Source organism: Oncorhynchus kisutch, linkage group LG3 (assembly GCF_002021735.2).
Source record: "Oncorhynchus kisutch isolate 150728-3 linkage group LG3, Okis_V2, whole genome shotgun sequence".
Classification (NCBI taxonomy): Eukaryota; Metazoa; Chordata; class Actinopteri; order Salmoniformes; family Salmonidae; genus Oncorhynchus; species Oncorhynchus kisutch.
In genome coordinates this window covers 35,293,201-35,313,735 of record NC_034176.2, presented here as the reverse complement: position 1 = coordinate 35,313,735, position 20,535 = coordinate 35,293,201, and the positions used below count along the sequence as shown (strand labels likewise).

General features: G+C 43.2%; 1 protein-coding gene across 10 annotated transcripts in view; it reads right to left on the bottom strand.

Annotated features, from left to right (window-relative positions):
- LOC109881677 (fibrosin-like 1) overlaps positions 1-20,535 on the bottom strand; it is a 395,301-nt gene that overhangs the window by 153,442 nt on the left and 221,324 nt on the right. For 9 of the 10 annotated variants that reach the window (XM_031805011.1, XM_031805016.1, XM_031805021.1 and 6 more), the window contains exon 5: positions 14,203-14,247. The exons of the other annotated variant lie outside the window; for it this stretch is intronic. In XM_031805011.1, the coding sequence (XP_031660871.1) occupies positions 14,203-14,247 (45 nt within the window). The remainder of the gene's footprint in view (positions 1-14,202; positions 14,248-20,535) is intronic. 10 annotated transcript variants of the gene reach the window in all.

The window sequence follows — 20,535 nt, the reverse complement described above, 5'->3', positions numbered from 1 at the left end:
TGACTGCTGCACATCTTAATGAAGGCAGTAAAAACCCCATTTCCAGCAGCCATGCCCGCAATGGAAGAAGAGGTTGTACTGTAGTACTGCGCCCTGGCTACACATACTGTAGCAAAAATGGAAGACTAACAAAAGACTGAGCAAGAGAGAGAGAGGTGTGTGTGAGTGTGTGTGTGTGTGGGGGGGGGGGGGGTTAAGAATATGGGGGCAATAAGAGACAACTATCTGAGGGGATTTAAAGGAGAGAGCCGCACCAGAAATAAGTGGATGTGGTGGCAGAGGAATTGGTGGTCCTTCTAAGTGATTTATTTTGGGCGAGAAGTCCGCCTTTGACACGCACAATCTCCTGCCTGCTTAGGGATAAGCCGGCCTGCTTTTGCTACGACTGTTATCCTTAAAGGGTCTGACAACAGCCACATTGCATTACTATTTTACGACCGATGTGCCTAACCACAGCCTCGCTCTACTCATCAACACACACCCTGTCTGTACAGCTCCTGGTAACTCCTGCTTCTCCTCGGCAGTACAGAAGCAACAGCCATTGGTCAGCTGGACTAAAAGATGGGCTGGATGCTGGATAGTACAGGTGGGAGGTGGGGGGGGGGGGATAGTTACTTAACAGTGATAGAACAAAAGAATAGGGCCACGGCCTTGGCTGTCTTCTAACCCTCTGAATCTACTCGTGAGCTGAGTGGAACACAGCAACTCTGCTGTGCGCGGTTTTATTTATCCTGTCTCTAGACACGTAGTCAGAAAAAAAAGAGAGAAACACCATGGTTCGGATTAAATCAGGTAAATTAGACACGATGAAAACAATCAGATCCGCTGTAAATGTCTCAATAAAAGCAAACATTATTTTTGTCTTTTAGGCGGATTTCATGTGGGAAATAAAACTAACAAACCTGAGAAAACACAGATTGTTACCGTTATTATTATCATAATTACATCTGGTGTGTTTTTGTTCTACGTGCGCGCAGGCAGCCTCAATCAGGATGAAATGACGTTTTAATTTGACGGCGCTTCCTGTTCTGACTGGCACAAACAGTTTGCCTCAATCAGGCCGAATTACATGTCTATCAGATCAAAATGTAATTGATTTGAAAGGCGACATGATATATAACTACATGACAGTGAAGGCACAGTGGGAGTCTCCGTAGGGATCAGCCTATGGGGAACTAATTAACGCTAGCTAGGTTCTGAATTATTGAGTACTAAACTAAAGCGGTGGCATTGAGGAATAGGAATCCAGCATAACAACTTCTTAAGTGTTTGTCTCAACTTACAGCGGGGCAACCCAAGACGTCTGTGGGCCCGCCCGCACATCAATATTACAGTGAGTGATGTTGTAATGGTCCATAATTGAAAGGGTTCATAAAGGTGGGGTCAGGTCAGAGCGTACATAAAAGTCATCCTATCTCTCTCTCTCTCTCTCTCTCTCTCTGTAATGCTCAGACACATCATCCTATCTCTCTCTCTCTCTGTAACGCTCAGACACATCATCCTCTCTCTCTCTGTAACGCTCAGACACATCATCCTATCTCTCTCCCTCTGTAACGCTCAGACACATCATCCTATCTCTCTCTCTGTAACGCTCAGACACATCATCCCATCTCTCTCTCTCTGTAACGCTCAGACACATCATCCCATCTCTCTCTCTCTCTGTAACACTTCAGACACATCATCCTCTCTCTCTCTCGCTCTGTAACGCTCAGACACATCATCCCATCTCTCTCTCTCTGTAACGCTCAGACACATCATCCCATCTCTCTCTCTCTCTGTAACACTTCAGACACATCATCCCATCTCTCTCTGTAACGCTCAGACACATCATCCCATCTCTCTCTCTCTCTCTCTCTCTGTAACACTTCAGACACATCATCCTCTCTCTCTCTCTGTAACCCTTCAGACACATCATCCTCTCTCTCTCTCTGTAACCCTTCAGACACATCATCCTATCTCTCTCTCTCTCTCTCTCTGTAATGCTTCAGACACATCATCCTATCTCTCTCTCTCTCTCTCTCTCTCTCTGTAACACTTCAGACACAACATCCTATATCTCTCGCTCTGTAATGCTTCAGACACATCATCCTATCTCTCTCTCTCTCTCTCTCTCTCTCTCTGTAACGCTCAGACACATCCTCCTATCTCTCTCACTCTCTCTGTAACACTTCATCCTATCTCTCTCTCTCTGTAACACTTCATCCTATCTCTCTCTCTCTCTCTCGCTCTCTCTCTCTCTGTAATGCTTCAGACACATCATCCTCTCTCTCTCTCTCTCTCTCTGTAACGCTCAGACACAACATCCTATCTCTCTCTCTCTCTGTAACGCTTCAGACACATCATCCTATCTCTCTCTCTCTCTGTAACGCTCAGACACATCCTCCTATCTCTCTCACTCTCTCTGTAACACTTCATCCTATCTCTCTCTCTCTCTGTAACGCTTCAGACACATCATCCTATCTCTCTCTCTCTGTAATGCTTCAGACACATCATCCTATCTCTCTCTCTCTGTAATGCTTCAGACACATCATCCTATCTCTCTCTCTCTGTAATGCTTCAGACACATCCTCCTCTCTCTCTCTAACCTCTCCCAAGGTTACTGTTGACGCATATTCCACGGTAGTTATTGGGGTCAAATTTGTCTCCACTTTTGTGGATTGGGGTGATCAGTCCTTGGTTCCAAATATTGGGGAAGATGCCAGAGCTAAGGATGATGTTAAAGAGTTTTAGTATAGCCAATTGGAATTTGTTGTCTGTATATTTGAACATTTCATTGAGGATACCATCAACACCACAGGCCTTTTCGGGTTGGATGGTTTTTATTTTGTCCTGTAACTCATTCAATGTAATTGGAGAATCCAGTGGGTTCTGGTAGTCTTTAATAGTTGATTCTAAGATCTGTATTTGATCATGTATATGTTTTTGCTCTTTATTCTTTGTTATAGAGCCAAAAAGATTGGAGAAGTGGTTTACCCATACATCTCCATTTTGGATAGATAATTCTTTGTGTTGTTGTTTGTTTAGTGTTTTCCAATTTTCCCAGAAGTGGTTAGAGTCTATGGATTCTTCAATTACATTGAGCTGATTTCTGACATGCTGTTCCTTCTTTTTCCGTAGTGTATTTCTGTATTGTATTAGTGATTCACCATAGTGAAGGCGTAGACTCAGGTTTTCCGGGTCTCTATGTTTTTGGTTGGACAGGTTTCTCAATTTCTGTCTTAAATTTTTGCATTCTTCATCAAACCATTTGTCATTGTTGTTAATTTTCTTCGGTTTTCTATTTGAGATTTTTAGATTTGATAGGGAAGCTGAGAGGTCAAATATACTGTTAAGATTTTCTACTGCCAAGTTTACACCTTCACTATTACAGTGGAACGTTTTACCCAGGAAATTGTCTAAAAGGGATTGAATTTGTTGTTGCCTAATAGTTTTTTTGGTAGGTTTCCAAACTGCATTCCTTCCATCTATAGCATTTCTTAATGTTACTCAGTTCCTTTGGCCTTTGATGCCTCATGATTGAGTATTGCTCTGTTTAAGTAGACTGTGATTTTGCTGTGGTCTGATAGGGGTGTCAGTGGGCTGAATGTGAACGCTCTGAGAGACTCTGGGTTGAGGTCAGTGATAAAGTAGTCTACAGTACTACTGCCAAGAGTTGAGCTATATGTGTACCTACCATAGGAGTCCCCTCGAAGCCTACCATTGACTATGTACAGACCCAGCGTGCGACAGAATTGCAGGAGTTGTGACACATTTTGTTGGTTATGTTGTCATAGTTGTGCCTAGGGGGGCATATGTGGGAGGGAATGCTGTCACCTCCAGGCAGGTGTTTGTCCCCCTGTGTGCTGAGGGTGTCAGGTTCTTGTCCGGTTCTGGCATTTAGGTCGCCACAGACTAGTACATGTCCCTGGGCCTGGAAATTATTGATTTCCCCCTCCAGGATGGAGAAGCTGTCTTCATTAAAATATGGGGATTCTAGTGGGGGGATATAGGTAGCACACAGGAGGACATTTTTCTCTGTTAGGATCATTTCCTTTTGAATTTCTAGCCAAATGTAGAATGTTCCTGTTTTGATTAATTTAATGGAGTGAGTTAGGTCTGCTCTATACCAAATTAGCATACCCCCTGAGTCCCTTCCCTGTTTCACACCTGGTAGTTTGGTGGATGGGACTACCAGCTCTCTGTAACCTAGAGGGCAACTCTCTCTCTCTGTAACACTTCAGACACAACATCCTATCTCTCTCTCTCTGTAACGCTTCAGACACATCATCCTATCTCTCTCTCTGTAACTCTTCAGACACATCATCCTATCTCTCTCTCTCTCTGTAACTCTTCAGACACATCATCCTATCTCTCTCTCTCTCTCTGTAACCCTTCACTCTCATCATCCTATCTCTCTCTCTCTCTCTCTCTGTAACGGTTCAGACACATCATCCTATCTCTCTCTCTCTGTAACCCTTCAGACTCATCATCCTATCTCTCTCTCTGTATCTCTTCAGACACATCATCCTATCTCTCTCTCTCTCTGAGAGACTCTGGGTTGAGGTCAGTGATAAAGTAGTCTACAGTACTACTGCCAAGAGTTGAGCTATATGTGTACCTACCATAGGAGTCCCCTCGAAGCCTACCATTGACTATGTACAGACCCAGCGTGCGACAGAATTGCAGGAGTTGTGACACATTTTTGTTGGTTATGTTGTCATAGTTGTGCCTAGGGGGGCATATGTGGGAGGGAATGCTGTCACCTCCAGGCAGGTGTTTGTCCCCCTGTGTGCTGAGGGTGTCAGGTTCTTGTCCGGTTCTGGCATTTAGGTCGCCACAGACTAGTACATGTCCCTGGGCCTGGAAATTATTGATTTCCCCCTCCAGGATGGAGAAGCTGTCTTCATTAAAATATGGGGATTCTAGTGGGGGGATATAGGTAGCACACAGGAGGACATTTTTCTCTGTTAGGATCATTTCCTTTTGAATTTCTAGCCAAATGTAGAATGTTCCTGTTTTGATTAATTTAATGGAGTGAGTTAGGTCTGCTCTATACCAAATTAGCATACCCCTGAGTCCCTTCCCTGTTTCACACCTGGTAGTTTGGTGGATGGGACTACCAGCTCTCTGTAACCTAGAGGGCAACTCTCTCTCTCTGTAACACTTCAGACACAACATCCTATCTCTCTCTCTCTGTAACGCTTCAGACACATCATCCTATCTCTCTCTCTGTAACTCTTCAGACACATCATCCTATCTCTCTCTCTCTCTGTAACTCTTCAGACACATCATCCTATCTCTCTCTCTCTCTCTGTAACCCTTCACTCTCATCATCCTATCTCTCTCTCTCTCTCTCTCTCTGTAACGGTTCAGACACATCATCCTATCTCTCTCTCTCTGTAACCCTTCAGACTCATCATCCTATCTCTCTCTCTGTATCTCTTCAGACACATCATCCTATCTCTCTCTCTCTCTGTAACGCTTCAGACACATCATCCTATCTCTCTCTCTCTGTAACCCTTCAGACACATCATCCTCTCTCTCTCTCTCTGTAACCCTTCAGACTCATCATCACTCTCTCTCTCTCTCTCTCTCTTTGTATCTCTTCAGACACATCATCCTATCTCTCTCTCTCTGTAACCCTTCAGACACATCATCATATCTATCTCTCTCTGTAACTCTTCAGACACATCATCCTATCTATCTCTCTCTGTAACACTTCAGACACACACTCAATACCACTCAATACTTGGACATAAAGTGCCTTCTGAAATGCTACTCATGTGCAGTGATGACACATCCTATCTCTATGTTGTTTTAGTAGGCAAACCACCACTGAGACAGGAGTGAAAAGGTTAGTAGTTAGCTAGCTAGCATTAGATCCCAGTGCAGCACACCACATACTGTGCCTAGTATGAGAGCTTTATCCCTGTCTCTGTATGCGCTAGTACTAAAGTAGACACAAAGAGCTAAAATGAGACAGTAGCAGGCATTCTCTGCTCTGGGGGACCCAGTATGCTCTCTCTCTTTCCCTCTCTCTCTCTGAAACCCAGCATGTCACCCTGACCCTGAAACCCACAGGGCCTCCCTGAACCTTAAGCTTGCAGCAGGGGCCCTGTGGTGAAGATAAAGATATAAGCCAGCACAGCGCTGTACGGCGCGGTGTGGTGGGGCCTCCACATCCCTGAGGTGCCCAGTGGCTGTCTACTCCCCCTGAGAGACTGGAAGAGCCATACTTCTCTCTCTCTCTCACTTTTCCCCCTTCTGCTAGCTTAACCAGAAAATGAGAACTCAATTAATTAAGAGAGAGAGAGAGAGAGAGAGAGAGAGAGAGAGAGAGAGAGAGAGAGAGAGAGAGAGAGAGAGAGAGAGAGAGAGAGAGAGAGAGAGAGAGAGAGAGAGAGAGAGAGAGAGAGAGAGAGAGAGAGAGAGAGAGAGAGAGCACTGTGGAGCTCCCTGTCGATTCTGTGGAATGGTTAAGGCAAACACAGGCAGAGCTGTGACTGGGTGCATAGGAGAGCAGAGGAGTGAGGTGCATAGGGGAGCAGAGGAGTGAGGTGCATAGGGGAGCAGAGGAGTGAGGTGCATAGGGGAGCAGAGGAGTGAGGTGCATAGGGAAGCAGAGGAGTGAGGTGCATAGGGGAGCAGAGGAGTGAGGTGCATAGGGGAGCAGAGGAGTGAGGTGCATAGGGGAGCAGAGGAGTGAGGTGCATAGGGGAGCAGAGGAGTGAGGTGCATAGGGGAGCAGAGGAGTGAGGTGCATAGGGGAGCAGAGGAGTGAGGTGCATAGGGGAGCAGAGGAGTGAGGTACATAGGGGAGCAGAGGAGTGAGGTGCATAGGGGAGCAGAGGAGTGAGGTGCATAGGGGAGCAGAGGAGTGAGGTGCATAGGGGAGCAGAGGAGTGAGGTGCATAGGGGAGCAGAGGAGTGAGGTGCATAGGGGAGCAGAGGAGTGAGGTGCATAGGGGAGCAGAGGAGTGAGGTGCATAGGGGAGCAGAGGAGTGAGGTGCATAGGGGAGCAGAGTAGTGAGGTGCATAGGGGAGCAGAGGAGTGAGGTGTGCATTAAGTCTTTATTAAGTTAATCCTGTCTACAGTTCAAACATGGCTGATGAAAGTCCCTCATTAAAGAGCCAAGCGGAGCGAAGGGGGGATATGTACACGAACCAGTCACAATGGGACAGACAGACTGGCAGGCAGGCAGAGGCAGAGAGAAAGAGAGAGAGAGTGTGAGAGAGAGAAGGCGGAGCATGAACTCAAAGCCCTGAGATGTAATTAAAACAAAGCTGACACTCAATACCACTCAATACTTGGACATAAAGTGCCTTCAGAAAGTATTCACACCCCTTGACTTTTTCCACATTTGTTAATCATTTCAGGAAACTAGGCGCGCATCACTACTTCACAGGAGAGGCAGTTTTATGGCAGAAATGCATTCTGGAGCATGTGAACTTTCATGTGCCTTAATAACAAACGTGTATGCCATCTGCAAATATGAATAACATTGTTAAAATATGAGCCTAGTTGGTTTAGCCACGGAAAAAAACAGGAACCTTCCCGCTAACCATGATTGGCTGAGATAATGAATGGGCTGGACATGCCAAGAGACGAATTTGGATTGGTCTGCCATGTAGCATGCTTCTGGCTATAACCTGAGCTTAGTATGTGTAGATCATCCTTTTTACTGTCGTTTTTTTAAAAGATATCATGAAGAACGGCAAAAGTTGTGCATTTATTTCACATGACCCATCAATTTAGACAATTGTGTCTGGGTAAGAATCATCTAATTATTAAAAAATATTTATACAATATCTTTCTGGATACTTTCTATTTTTGATATTGTTACTATGGAAATATGCAAGTAACTATGTCACTGCACCATTTAAACCTCCTGTATCCTGTGCATGTGACAAATAAACTTAGATTTTATTTGATATAGTGTGTGTTTACCAGAAACAGCAATGTGAAGAACAACATGACCTGCACCAAAATCAGATTAGGATATAGGCCAAGGACTAGATAGTGTATAGCTACTACTTTCCCCAATTTTAGTCTTGAAATCTTCGTTGTTTACTACACTACCTTACTCCCGCTGTTTAGCACATGGCCTCATGTGACTTCTTAAAAGAGATGGGTGAGGCTAAGGCATGTGAATGATGCTGTGTGAACGATGCTGAATGGGTGTAGACAAAGAAGAGCTCTCCAGTTGGTGTACCAAAACGTTCAAGTGTCATTTTGTCAAAAGTGGAGTTACAAGTTGATCAACTTTCAAAGCATAATTACTTTCCCATTGTTCCTCAACTGCAGTGTATGATATACAATATTCTATCTCTGAGTCTCTACTTTTATCCAATGTAGAAAAAAAACAATTTCAAATGTTGCTACATAGGATTGAATCGAGCCGGTCGGTCACATTTTGTTGTGTTACAAAATGGGATTCAAATTGATTGAATTGTCATTTCTCGTTAACTATCTACACAAAATACCGTGTAATTTCAAAGTGGAGGAAACATTTGAAAATGCGTATACAATTCATGAAAATAAAACACTAATATATCTTGATTAGATAAGTATTCAACCCCCTGAGTCAATACATGTTAGAATCACTTTTGGCAGCGATTACAGTTGAGTCTTTCTGGGTAAGTCTCCAAGCGCTTTGCACACCTGAATTGTATCATATTTGCATATATTTATTTTTTACTCTTCAATCTCTGTCAAGTTCTTTGCTGATCATTGCTAGACAGCCATTTTCAAATCTTGCCATATTTAAGTCAAAACTGTAACTCGGCCACTCAGGAACATTCAATGTCATCTTGGTAAGCAACTCCAGTGTATATTTGGCCTTGTGTTTAGGTAATTATTTTATTTTGTATTTTATTTCACCTTTATTTAACCAGGTAGGCTAGTTGAGAACTAGTTCTAATTTGCAACTGCGACCTGGCCAAGATAAAGCATAGCAACTCGACACATACAACAACAAAGAGTTACACATGGAATAAACAAAACATACAGTCAATAATACAGTAGAAAAAAATATGACAAAATAAGTCTATATACAGTGAGTGCAAATTAGGTAAGATAAGAGAGTTAAGGCAATAAATAGGCCATGGTGGCGAAGTAATTACAATATAGCAATTAAACACTGGAATGGTAGATGTGTAGAAGATGAATGTGCAAGTAGAGGTACTGGGGTGCAAAGGAGCAAGATAAATACATAAATACAGTATGGTGATGGGGTAGATAGATGGGCTGTTTACAGATGGGCTATGTACAGGTGCAGTGATCTGTGAGCTGCTCTGACAGCTGGTGCTTAAAGCTAGTGAGGGAGATATGAGTCTCCAGCTTCAGAGATTTTTGCCGTTCGTTCCAGTCATTGGGAGCAGAGAACTGGAAGGAAAGGCGACCAAAGGAGGAATTGGCTTTGGGGTTGACCAGTGAGATATACCTGCTGGAGCGTGTGCTACGAGTGGGTGCTGCTATGGTGACCAGTGAGCTGAGATAAGGCGGGGCTTTACCTAGCAGAGACTTGTAAATAACCTGTAGCCAGTGGGTTTGGCGACGAGTATGAAGGGAGGGCCAACCAACGAGAGCGTACAGGTCGCAGTGGTGGGTAGTGTATGGGGCTTTGGTGACAAAACGGATTGCACTGTGATAGACTGCATCCAATTTGTTGAGTAGAGTGTTGGAGGCTATTTTATAGACGACATCGCTGAAGTCGAGGATCAGTAGAGTGGTCAGTTTTACGAGGGTATGTTTGGCAGCATGAGTGAAAGATGCTTTGTTGCGATATAGGAAGCCGATTCTAGATTTAACTTTGGATTGGAGATGCTTAATGTGAGTCTGGAAGGAGAGTTTACAGTCTAACCAGACACCTAGGTATTTGTAGTTGTCCACGTATTCTAAGTCAGAGTCATCCAGAGTAGTGATGCTGGACGGGCGGGTAGGTGCGGGCAGTGATCGATTGAATAACATGCATTTAGTTTTACTTGCATTTAAGAGCAGTTCGAGGCCACGGAAGGAGAGTTGTATGGCACTGAAGCTTGTCTGGAGTTTAGTTAACCCACTGTCCAAAGAGGGGGCAGAAGTATACAGAATGGTGTCATCTGCGTAGAGGTGGCTCAGAGAATCACCAGCAGCAAGAGCGACATCATTGATGAATACAGAGAAGAGAGTCGGTCGAAGAATAGAACCCTGTGGCACCCCCATAGAGACTGCCAGAGGTCCGGACAACAGGCCCTCCGATTTGACACACTGAACTCTATCAGAGAAGTAGTTGGTAAACCAGGCGAGGCAATCATTTGAGAAACCAAGGCTGTCGAGTCTGCCAATAAGAATGTGGTGATTGACAGAGTCGAAAGTCTTGGCCAGGTCGATGAATATGGCTGCACAGTATTGTCTCTTATCGATGGCGGTTATGATATCGTTTAGGACCTTGAGCGTGGCTGAGGTGCACCCATGACCAGCTCTGAAACCAGATTGCATAGCGGAGAAGGTACGGGCAGGCAAGTTAGCAGAAGGCCCTTTGGGGGACATCGCGATGGAGGTAAGTCTGTTTTTGCCTCCTCGTGCGGTGATGTCGATAGACCAGTCGTGGATTAGTAGGGTTCCAAGTAGCTCTAGATAGCTAGCAGGCCGCGGTTAGCAAAATGGGCCTCCAGCGGACGTCGCGCCTGAGGGGCCTGTTAGAATCCTCGGGCAGATTATGTTGGTATTCCATTCATAGAGGATCGGCGGGGTTCCGTGCCACGTACCGGCAGTAGAAGAGGTCCGGATATTGTAGCCCAGGAGTGGGCTTCGATGGTAGCCCAGGAGCCCTAGCCGGGCTAGCTTCAGGCTAATTGGTGCTTGCTCCGGGATGGAAACGCTAGCCAGGAGGAGTCACCCGGGATTGCGGTTAGCTAGTTGCGAAGATCCAGATGAAAAGGTTCAGAGTTTCGGGTGGGAATCCGGGGATATGGAGAGACAAATACGTCCGTTATGCTCTGGTTTGAGTCACGTTGTGCGAACTGTCGAGAGCTTTCCGAGCTAATGGTTAGCTGATGACCGCTAGCAGTGGTTTGCTGACTGATAGCTGGTAGGTTGTTAGCTTCAGTTGAGGGAACCGAAGTAAATAGAAATACTTAGGAAAAAAAACAGATCCACTCCACATTGGGTGAGGCGGGTTGCAGGAGAGTATTTAGACGTTGAGGTTTAGGAAAACATTTAAAAAAGATATGCGAAGAAAAATATATAAAAAGATATACACAAGGGACACGACAGGACAAAGACGTCTGACTGCTACGCCATCTTGGAAACCTGCAGTGGGTGATTTTTTAAATATTCTGTACAGGCTTCCTTTGTTTTTTTACTCAGTCAATTAGATTAGAAATGTGAAATAACTACAATGTTGTTGATCCCTACTCAGTTTATCCTATCACAGCCAGCGGCAGGTAGCCTAGTGGTTAGAGTGTTGGGCCAGTAACCAAAAGGTTGCAAGATAAATCCCTGAGCTGACAAGGTAAAAATCTGCCGTTCTGCCCCTGAACAGGGCAGTCAACCCACTGTTCCTAGGCTGTCATTGTAAATAAGCATTTGCTCTTAACTGACTTGCCTGGTTAAATTAAAAAAACTATGTACAGTTGAAGTTGAAGTCTACATACACTTTAGCCAACTACATTTAAACTCGGTTTTTCACAATTCCTGACATTTAATCAGAGTAAAAAATCCCTGTCTTAGCTTAGTTAGGATCACCACTTTATTTTTAGAATGTGAAATGTCAGAATAATAGTAGAGAGAATGATTTATTTAAGCTTGTATTTCTTTCATCACATTCCCAGTGGGTCAGAAGTTTACATACACTCAATTAGTATTTGGTAGCATTGCCATTAAATAGTTTAACTTGGGTCAAACGTTTCGGGTAGCCTTCCACAAGCTTCCCACAATAAGTTGGGTGAATTTTGGCCCATTCCTCCTGATGGTGTAACTAAGTCAGGTTTGTAGGCCTCCTTGCTCACACACTGTTTTTCGGCTCTGCCCTCAAATGTTCTATAGGATTGAGGTCAGGGCTTTGTGATGGCCACTCCAATACCTTGACTTTGTTGTCCTTAAGCCATTTTACCACAACTTTGGAAGTATACTTGGAGTCATTGTCCATTTGGAAGACCCATTTACGACCAAGCTTTAACTTCCTGACTGATGTCTTGAGATGTTGCTTCAATATATCCACATCATTTTCCTGCCTCATGAAGCCATCTATTTTGTGAAGTGCACCAGTCCTTCCTGCAGCAAAGCACCCCCACAACATGATGCTGCCACCCCCGTGCTTCACAGTTGGGATGGTGTTCTTTGGTGTGCAAGCTTCCCCCTTTTTCCTCCAAACATAACAATGGTCATTATGGCCAAACAGTTATATTTTTGCTTAAACAGACCAGAGGACATTTCTCCAAAAAGTACGATCTTTGTCCTCATGTGCAGTTGCAAACTGTAGTCTGGCTTTTTTATGGCCGTTTTGAAGCAGTGGCTTCATCCTTGCGGAGTGGCCTTTCAGGTTATGTCGATATAGGATCCGTTTTACTGTGGATATTGATACTTTTGCACCCGTTTCCTCCAGCATCTTCACAACATAATTTGCTGTTGTTCTGGGATTGATTTGCACTTTTCACACCAAAGTACGTTCAGCTCTAGGAGACAGAACACATTTCCTTCCTGAGGGGTATGACAGCTGCGTGGTCCCATGGTGTTTATACATGCGTACTATTGTTTGTACAGATGGACGTGGTACCTTCAGGCGCTTGGAATGCTCTGAAGGATGAACCTGACTTGTGGAGGTCTACAATCTTTTTTCTGAGGTCTTGTCTGATTTCTTTTGATTTTCCCATGATGTCAAGCAAAGAGGCACTGAGTTTGAAGGTAGGCCTTGAAATACATCCCCAGGTACACCTCCAATTGATTCAAATGATGTCAATTAGCCTATCAGAAGCTTCTGAATCCATGATATAATATTCTGGAATTTTCCAAGCTGTTTAAAGGCACAGTCAACTTAGTGTATGTAAACTTCTGACCCACTGGAATTGTGATACAGTGAATTATAAGTTAAATAATCTGTCTGTAAACAATTGTTGGAAATATTACTTGTGTCATGCACAAAGTAGATGTCCTAACTGACTTGCCAAAAGTATAGTTTGTTATCAAGACATTTGTGGAATGGTTGAAGTACGAGTTTTAATGACTCCAACCTAAGTGGATGTAAACTTCCGACTTCAACTGTAGATGTTTTAAAGTCAACATTGGCCTCATGGTGAAATCCCTGTGTGGGTTCCTTCCTCTCCGACAACTGAGTTAGGCGCCTGATACATCATCCAAAGTGTGATAATAACTTCACCATGCTCAACATGATACTCAAGGTCAGGGGCCCTTCTTTGCGAGGCATTGGAAAATCTCCCTGGTCTTTGTGGCTGAATCTGGGTTTGAAATTCCCTGCTCGACGGAGGGACTTCACAGTTAATTGTGTGTGTGGGGTACAGAGATGAGGTAGTTATTCAAAACTCATGTTAAACACCATTGTTGCACACAGAGTGAGTCCATGCAACTTATTATGTGAATTGTTATGTACATTTTCACTCCTGAACTTATTTAGGCTTGCCATAACAAAGGGGTTGGGCCATAACAAAGGGGTTGGGCCATAACAAAGGGGTTGGGCCATAACAAAGGGGTTGGGCCATAACAAAGGGGTTGAATACTTATTGACTCAAAACATTTGAGCTTTTAATGTTTTATTAATTTGTACAAATTGACATGATGGGGTATTGTGTGTAGGCCAGTGACAAAACAATCTACATGTAATCCATTTTAAATTCAAGCTGTAACACAACTAAATGTGGAAAAAGTCAAGGGGTGTGAATACTTACTGAAGGCACTGTGCATTACTCAATAATTGGACAATGTGTATCTCTCATGTGGATTTGAGATCTGTTCATACATAACCTCTCTGTGACTGAATGCATTCCAACTGTCAAGGATAATCCAACTACCTAGAGGCACAAAGGCTCATATAATCTAAACAAACAAACAATATTATTTCCAAATGCTTTGATATATAATATGCTGTAGCTTCATTGCGTAAGAGGTCATCTCCCTATAAGTGATGAGGGTGAAAATGGTTTGAATGTGTGTGTGTGTCTGTGTGTGTGTGTGTGTGCGTGTGCGAGCATGCGTGCATGTGACCCTTAGCTCATAATGACCTCACCTCATGTCTCCCAAACGGGTGCTCGTCTCTTTTTAAAGAAGTGAACTGCAAAGAAGAGACAACAGTCATTAATCGGGACGGGTCTGTCCACCGCCACCCTGCTTGCCTGCTGCTATATTAAGAGCTGGTGCACAACCCGCCTGGTGTACAACCTGCCTGGTGTACATCAGCTCTTTTTCTCCTGGCCTTGCAGAAAGTTAGCCTAGCAGCTGGCAGAGGAGTAGCTGTTGCCAGAGGGTGTCACCAGGTTTGAGGTCACAAAAACACAGTGACACTGAGAGGCAGGAATGTGACAGGATGTTCAATCTTATCGGCCTCCTCCACTTACACTAGGTTATTTGATGGGGGGCCTGTGTGGCTCAGTTGGTAAGTGTGTTGCCCTAGTAATGCCAGTGTCATGGGTTCAATGTCTGTTGGGGTCATATATACAAAAAATGTGTTCTACGCCACTTTGGATAAAAGGTTGGTTAGGCTACGCTACGATTGCAAACCGCGAACAAGGCTAGACAGCACGAATAACTCCAACCGAACATAAACCTTTTTCTCAGACATTGGGGATATTTTTCTACGTGTGCTTTGTTTTCAGTTACAGTTTAATATCGAGCCCCGAGGAAAAGAAAGTGAGACACAAATTGACCCGTTTAAAATCAAAAATAAAAAAGCCCTTGTAAAGATCACACGGCATCTACAGAGGCTTTATAAGCGTAAACCACTTCAGTTCATCAGAGAGACAATCTTTCGGCACTCAGAGGTATTTCCTGACGTACATTACGGCTTCATTGCTTTCTATTACTCCACCTTAAGTTCCCATTTACCCCCCCACACCGCTACCCGCCAACCCTGATCCCCCATCCCACCCCCTAAGGGCAAACCTAGTAAAACAGACCAGCCTGACAGATCCAAATGTTCATATGATAAATAACATGTATGCTAAGAGCCAGGGGGGATTGTAGCCAACGTGTTTCCAAGAAAATCAGTCTGCCACCAGCACTTAAAGTGATTGAATAGCCTGTAAACAGAAGCTGCAGGCTTTCTTGTTCCTGTCTGGGAGATACTAATAAGGTTGCGCTTCGAGCAAACTAGCTAAGGAAGGAGGAAGAAAAAAATAAACAAGTGAAGTTCATGAACTGAGCAGTAACTGCAATAGCTTTTAAAAAAATACCTCTGAAATCTTCCTTATCCGTGAACCGAAACTGCAGACTGAGAAAAACCACAAGACCAAAGAGCGTCAAGCGTCGAGCCAGTCATAAGATGCCCCGGGTCAATGGATGATAGTGTTCCTCACATTGCCCAAATTAAAATGAGATCTGTCTTTAACAGTCTAATAAAAAGCCATATGAGGATTGTTTCCCTCCCTCTATCTCTTTCACCCTTTCCACTTCTGAAGAGAATAAATTCTCCTTTGTTCACATTTCTTGTAAAGACCTCTTTGCTCTCATGCCAACATCTTCTCCCTATCTGTAAAATCCATCACAGTCAAAGTTCATTTTTTTGGCAGATTAGCCGGGGGAGCCACAGTACATCCAATTGAGAAAGTGTGGAGGTTGCAGATAGGGCTTGTTAATGTCGCAGGCGACATTAGACGTGTGATCAGCGTGAAAATGAATTAAGCACACAATTTAGTCGTTAAGCTGAAAGAAGGCCTTTGTGGTCTCCTCAATGTGTCAGCTGACAGTGATACTGTATTTAGACTCAGGATATTACACTAATAACAACACCCAAAACAGCACACTACTCTAACATCAGTAGATAGCCTGAATACGGGTGAGTTGGGCTTTTAATGAAGATAAGCATGTTGCTTTTTACCACAAGACAGACAGACAGACAGTGGTTAAACAGGTTTGTCATTTAGTGGGAAATGTATCCGTCGACTCTAGAATGTTGTACTTGACAAAGCCTGTCCTAAGTATCTGACAACAGCCTTTTTTAGTGCTTGCTCAGTTTACAAAACACAGCAAGTCTATCGAACCTAACAGACATGTGTTAAATACTCAAGTATAGAGACAGGCAAGCAAGCAGGCTCTTTAGCGTCTGTAACCTCAACTGTTGTGTGGTCGAGGTTTTCTGCAGCAAACAGTGCTAACTGTAACAGGATGCGGGGAAGAAATAAAGCGCAAAGTAAAAGTTCAAACCCCTGAATGTAACAGCGGGTTGTTTCACTTATGGTGAGTCATAGTGATACTGGAGTACAACCCATAGGGTATGTGCCATTTGTGGAAAACACAACAAGTGACATATGAGTTGCTAATGTGAGAATTAGTGAGGGTGAGCCAGACTACAGACCAACCTATTAGTAGCATGGACTGCCTCTGCCCTGACCTGCTAGCCTACCGAAACCAAGATAAGAAACAACAGACAAGCCAGTCATTTAGTTTTGTTTGTCCTCTTTGGCCTCCTTTAGTTCAGTGATGCCTAAACCACAATTAGGGCCTTAATCCCCAGAAGAGAAGAGGAGATGCTGTTGCAGTAGCAGACTGATAGATAAGGATAAAGCAGCAGGTGAACAGAACCTTTGTGATGGACCAGACCACAGAGGAAACTAGGCCCAGACTTGGCCCTGTGTTACACTGCTAATTTGATGTCCGTTACCCCCACTGACAGCACTCGGCTTCAGAGGCAGGCTGTATCCTCTTACTTCCCTCTGGTCACCTTAGAATAACAAGGTTCGCTGCATCAACCGAATAGATTAAATTGAGCAGAATTGAACCCAGTTAATTGGCTTTGGTTTTTGGCCGCCTGTGGGAGACTCCAGGAATAGATGACAGCCCTGTTGGAGCCAGAGTATCAGTTGACTCTGACTAATTATTCAACAGGTTTGTTGTGATTGGTTGTTGCTAGGGTTCAGGGTTCAGGACAGGGGTGGAGCTACACAGCATTTACTACTTTGATTTAAAAGGGAAGTGGCACTACTACACTACTGTGTTTATGTGGGAAATGTACCAAACCTAAAGTGTGCTGAAACCACATACTACTGTAAATTAGTTTTTCAGTGTGTGGTACAGGCGTATCAGCGGCTATACATCTCCAATTACAGGTTGTATTGAATGTGGTAGAATGGTAAACACCACCACCGACCGTGTTAGGAGAAATCATGCGTGGCTGAGAGGAAGAAGAGTACATAGCAGGACTCCTTTAATAATTGTACCCTCCATTTATTCACCACCACAGGCATGCGTCAACTTGAAATGTGTAATTACAGTAATTGTGAGCCGGGCGAATGGGCCTCCAATACACCCTTCACCGTTACATTGAAAATACACAGCGTGCCATCCAGGATGAGACCACCGAAAGCATACTTAGGGGAAGGCCTCAATTTGTGTGCTCTACAATAAGAGAGAGCTGCGGAAATGTCTAGGTACCTGTCATAAGAGAACCATCATTTCTAAAATTCTTTCACTGTGGCCGAGACCTAATAAAAACATTGTATTGACAATGGCCTACTGGGTTAGATAAAGCATGGTGCTGGCAATCCCAGGGTTGCGGGTTTGATTCCTGCATTGGACACATATACTGCACTGTATATCAAAGTTGCTTTGGATAAAAGTGTTTGCTAAATTACCATATATAATTCATTCCCATACAGAGAATACATACAATCCTTTATTACTCGTTGGTTATTACTGCATTGTCGGAACTAGAAGCACAAGCATTTCGCTAAACTCGCATTAACATCTGCTAACCATGTGTATGTGACAAATAAAATTTGATTTGATTTGAAATATCTACACTAGAGTGTGCATGATATTCTAAAGCCCAAGGCAAAAATAAATAACGTATACTCTTGGAATTATCTTGTTTTAACGACTTAGTATCTCGTTCGAACAACTTAGTATCTCATTGGAATGACTTAGTATCTCATAAAAAATGTTTTTTTACTACGTCATTCAAACGAGATACTAACATACTGACTAGACAGAGCATGAGCATGCGTCCGCGTGCACCATCGCGCACATGTCGACTTTGTCCATCCACACCAGACGTGATCAGGACTCGCACGGCTGAAATATCAAAATTTATTCTGAACCACCTATATTAATTTGGGGACAGGTCGAAACGCCTGAAACATTCATGGCCATTTAGCTAGCTAGCTTGCTGTTGCTAGCTAATTTGTCCTGGGATATAAACATTGGGTTGTTATTTTACCTGAAATGCACAAGGTCCTCTACTCTGACAATGAATCCACAGATAAAAGGGTAAACAGAGTTAGTTTCTAGTAATCTCTCTTCCTTCAGTCTTCTTCTTTGGACTTTATATGGCGGTTGACAAACAACTTTAAGGTGCATTACCACCACCAAGTGAACCTCAGTTCAGCCTTCAATCACCCACGTGTGTACATGCTCCTAAAAACCAATGATGAGATGAGAGAGGCGGGACATGCAGGGCGTCAAGAGTAAAAATTGGAACCAAGTTCTATTATAGCGCTTGTTTACACAGACGCTCGTTGGCGCTCGCGAGCAGATTGGATGAAATGATTGAATAACAAGTATGTGTACATTTATTTTGCAAGACTCGCGCACGTAACACGAACGGTGTGGTCAGCATGTTAGTTGTTCAAACGAGATTCTAAACAACTTACCATCTCGTTTGAATGACTTAATTTTTGTGTGTGCCTAATTAGGCCTCATTTGTTTTGCATCTTGTCAGACCGGGTAATGGTCTAGTCAGCCATTAATTCACTGGTTCAATCCATTGATATGATTATTCAGTTCTTTGACAGCCTAAAGCAGGGCTGCTTTTGAATGCCAGAGCATGTACGTAGGTGAGTGTGGAGAGAGGAGCAGAGCTCAGCCACAAGCTCTGGGCACGCTCTGCCTAGGATTTCTCTTTCCTTTTCTCACTATTCTTTTAATTAGGCCTATTTGCTTGTAATTGTTTAGCCTACCCCACCAACAGCAGTTTATATTCTACTTTCTAACATTAGGATATGTAGTTTATATTTTGAAGGATTTAAAAATATATGAACAAATGTTTCAGGTAGGCAATACATAGGCTACTGTAAAATCCAGCTTTGACATGTGCATTTGTCTGTCTTAATAATAATAATATTTCATTTGTAGACTGCATTTCCCACACTCAGTGAAAATGTGAAGCTTGTTGGTGCTTGCTTCTGTGCGCAAATCATTGGGCAGCTCCAGTTTGAAATTATTTATACCCTTTTTTTATAACAAAGAAGCTGATACTGGCCTTTATTATTTACGATTTACTTAGGATATTTTAGAGAATAAAGCCGGGGGGGATCATTTAGCTATTTGATTTGGAATTTTAGGACCCCTTAAGGAATATATAAAATATATACAGTTGAAGTTTGAAGTTTACATACACTTGGTTGGAGTCATTAAAAACTTCTTGTAACTAGGGGGCAGTATTTTCATTTTTGGAAAAATAACGTTCCCAAAGTAAACGGGCTATTTTGTCAGGACAAGATGCTAGAATATGCATGTAATTGACAGCTTAGAATAGAAAACACTCTAAAGTTTCCAAAACTATAAAAATATTGTCTGTGAGTATAACAGAACTGATATTGCAGGCGAAAGCCTGAGAAAAATCCATTCCGGAAGTGACTCATGTTTTGAAAGCTCTGCGTTCCGATGCGTCCCTATTGAGCAGTGAATGGGCTATCAACCAGATTCCTTTTTCTACGTATTCCCCAAGGTGTCTACAGCATTTTGACGTAGTTTCACGCCTTTATGCTGAAGAATGAGCGTAAGCGATTACATTGCGTAAGTTGTCACCTGATGGCTCTGAGTGATTCTTGCGTAAAATACAGAGGTAGCCATTTTTCCTCTCGGCCCTACTGAAAAACCAATTGTCCCGGTGGATATATTATCGAATAGATATTTGAAAAACACCTTGAGGATTGATTATAAACAATGTTTGCCATGTTTCTGTCGATATTATGGAGCTAATTTGGAATATTTTTCGCCGTTGTCGTGACTGCAATTTCCGGTCGATTTCTCAGCCAAACGTTAAGAACAAACGGAGCTATTTCACCTACAAAAATTATATTTTGCAGAAAAAGGAACATTTGCTATCTAACTGGGAGACTCGTGAGTGTAAACATCCGAAGCTCATCAAAGGTAAACAATTTAATTTGATTGCTTTTCTGATTTTCGTGACCAGGTTGCCTGCTGCTAGCTAGGCATAATGCTATGCTAGGCTATCGATAAACTTACACAAATGCTTGTCTTGCTTTGGCTGTGAAGCATATTTTCAAAATCTGAGATGACAGGGTGATTAACAAAAGGCTCAGCTGTGTTTCAATATATCTCACTTGTGATTTCATGAATAGGAATATTTTCTAGTAATATTTATGTCTGTTGCGTTACGCTAATT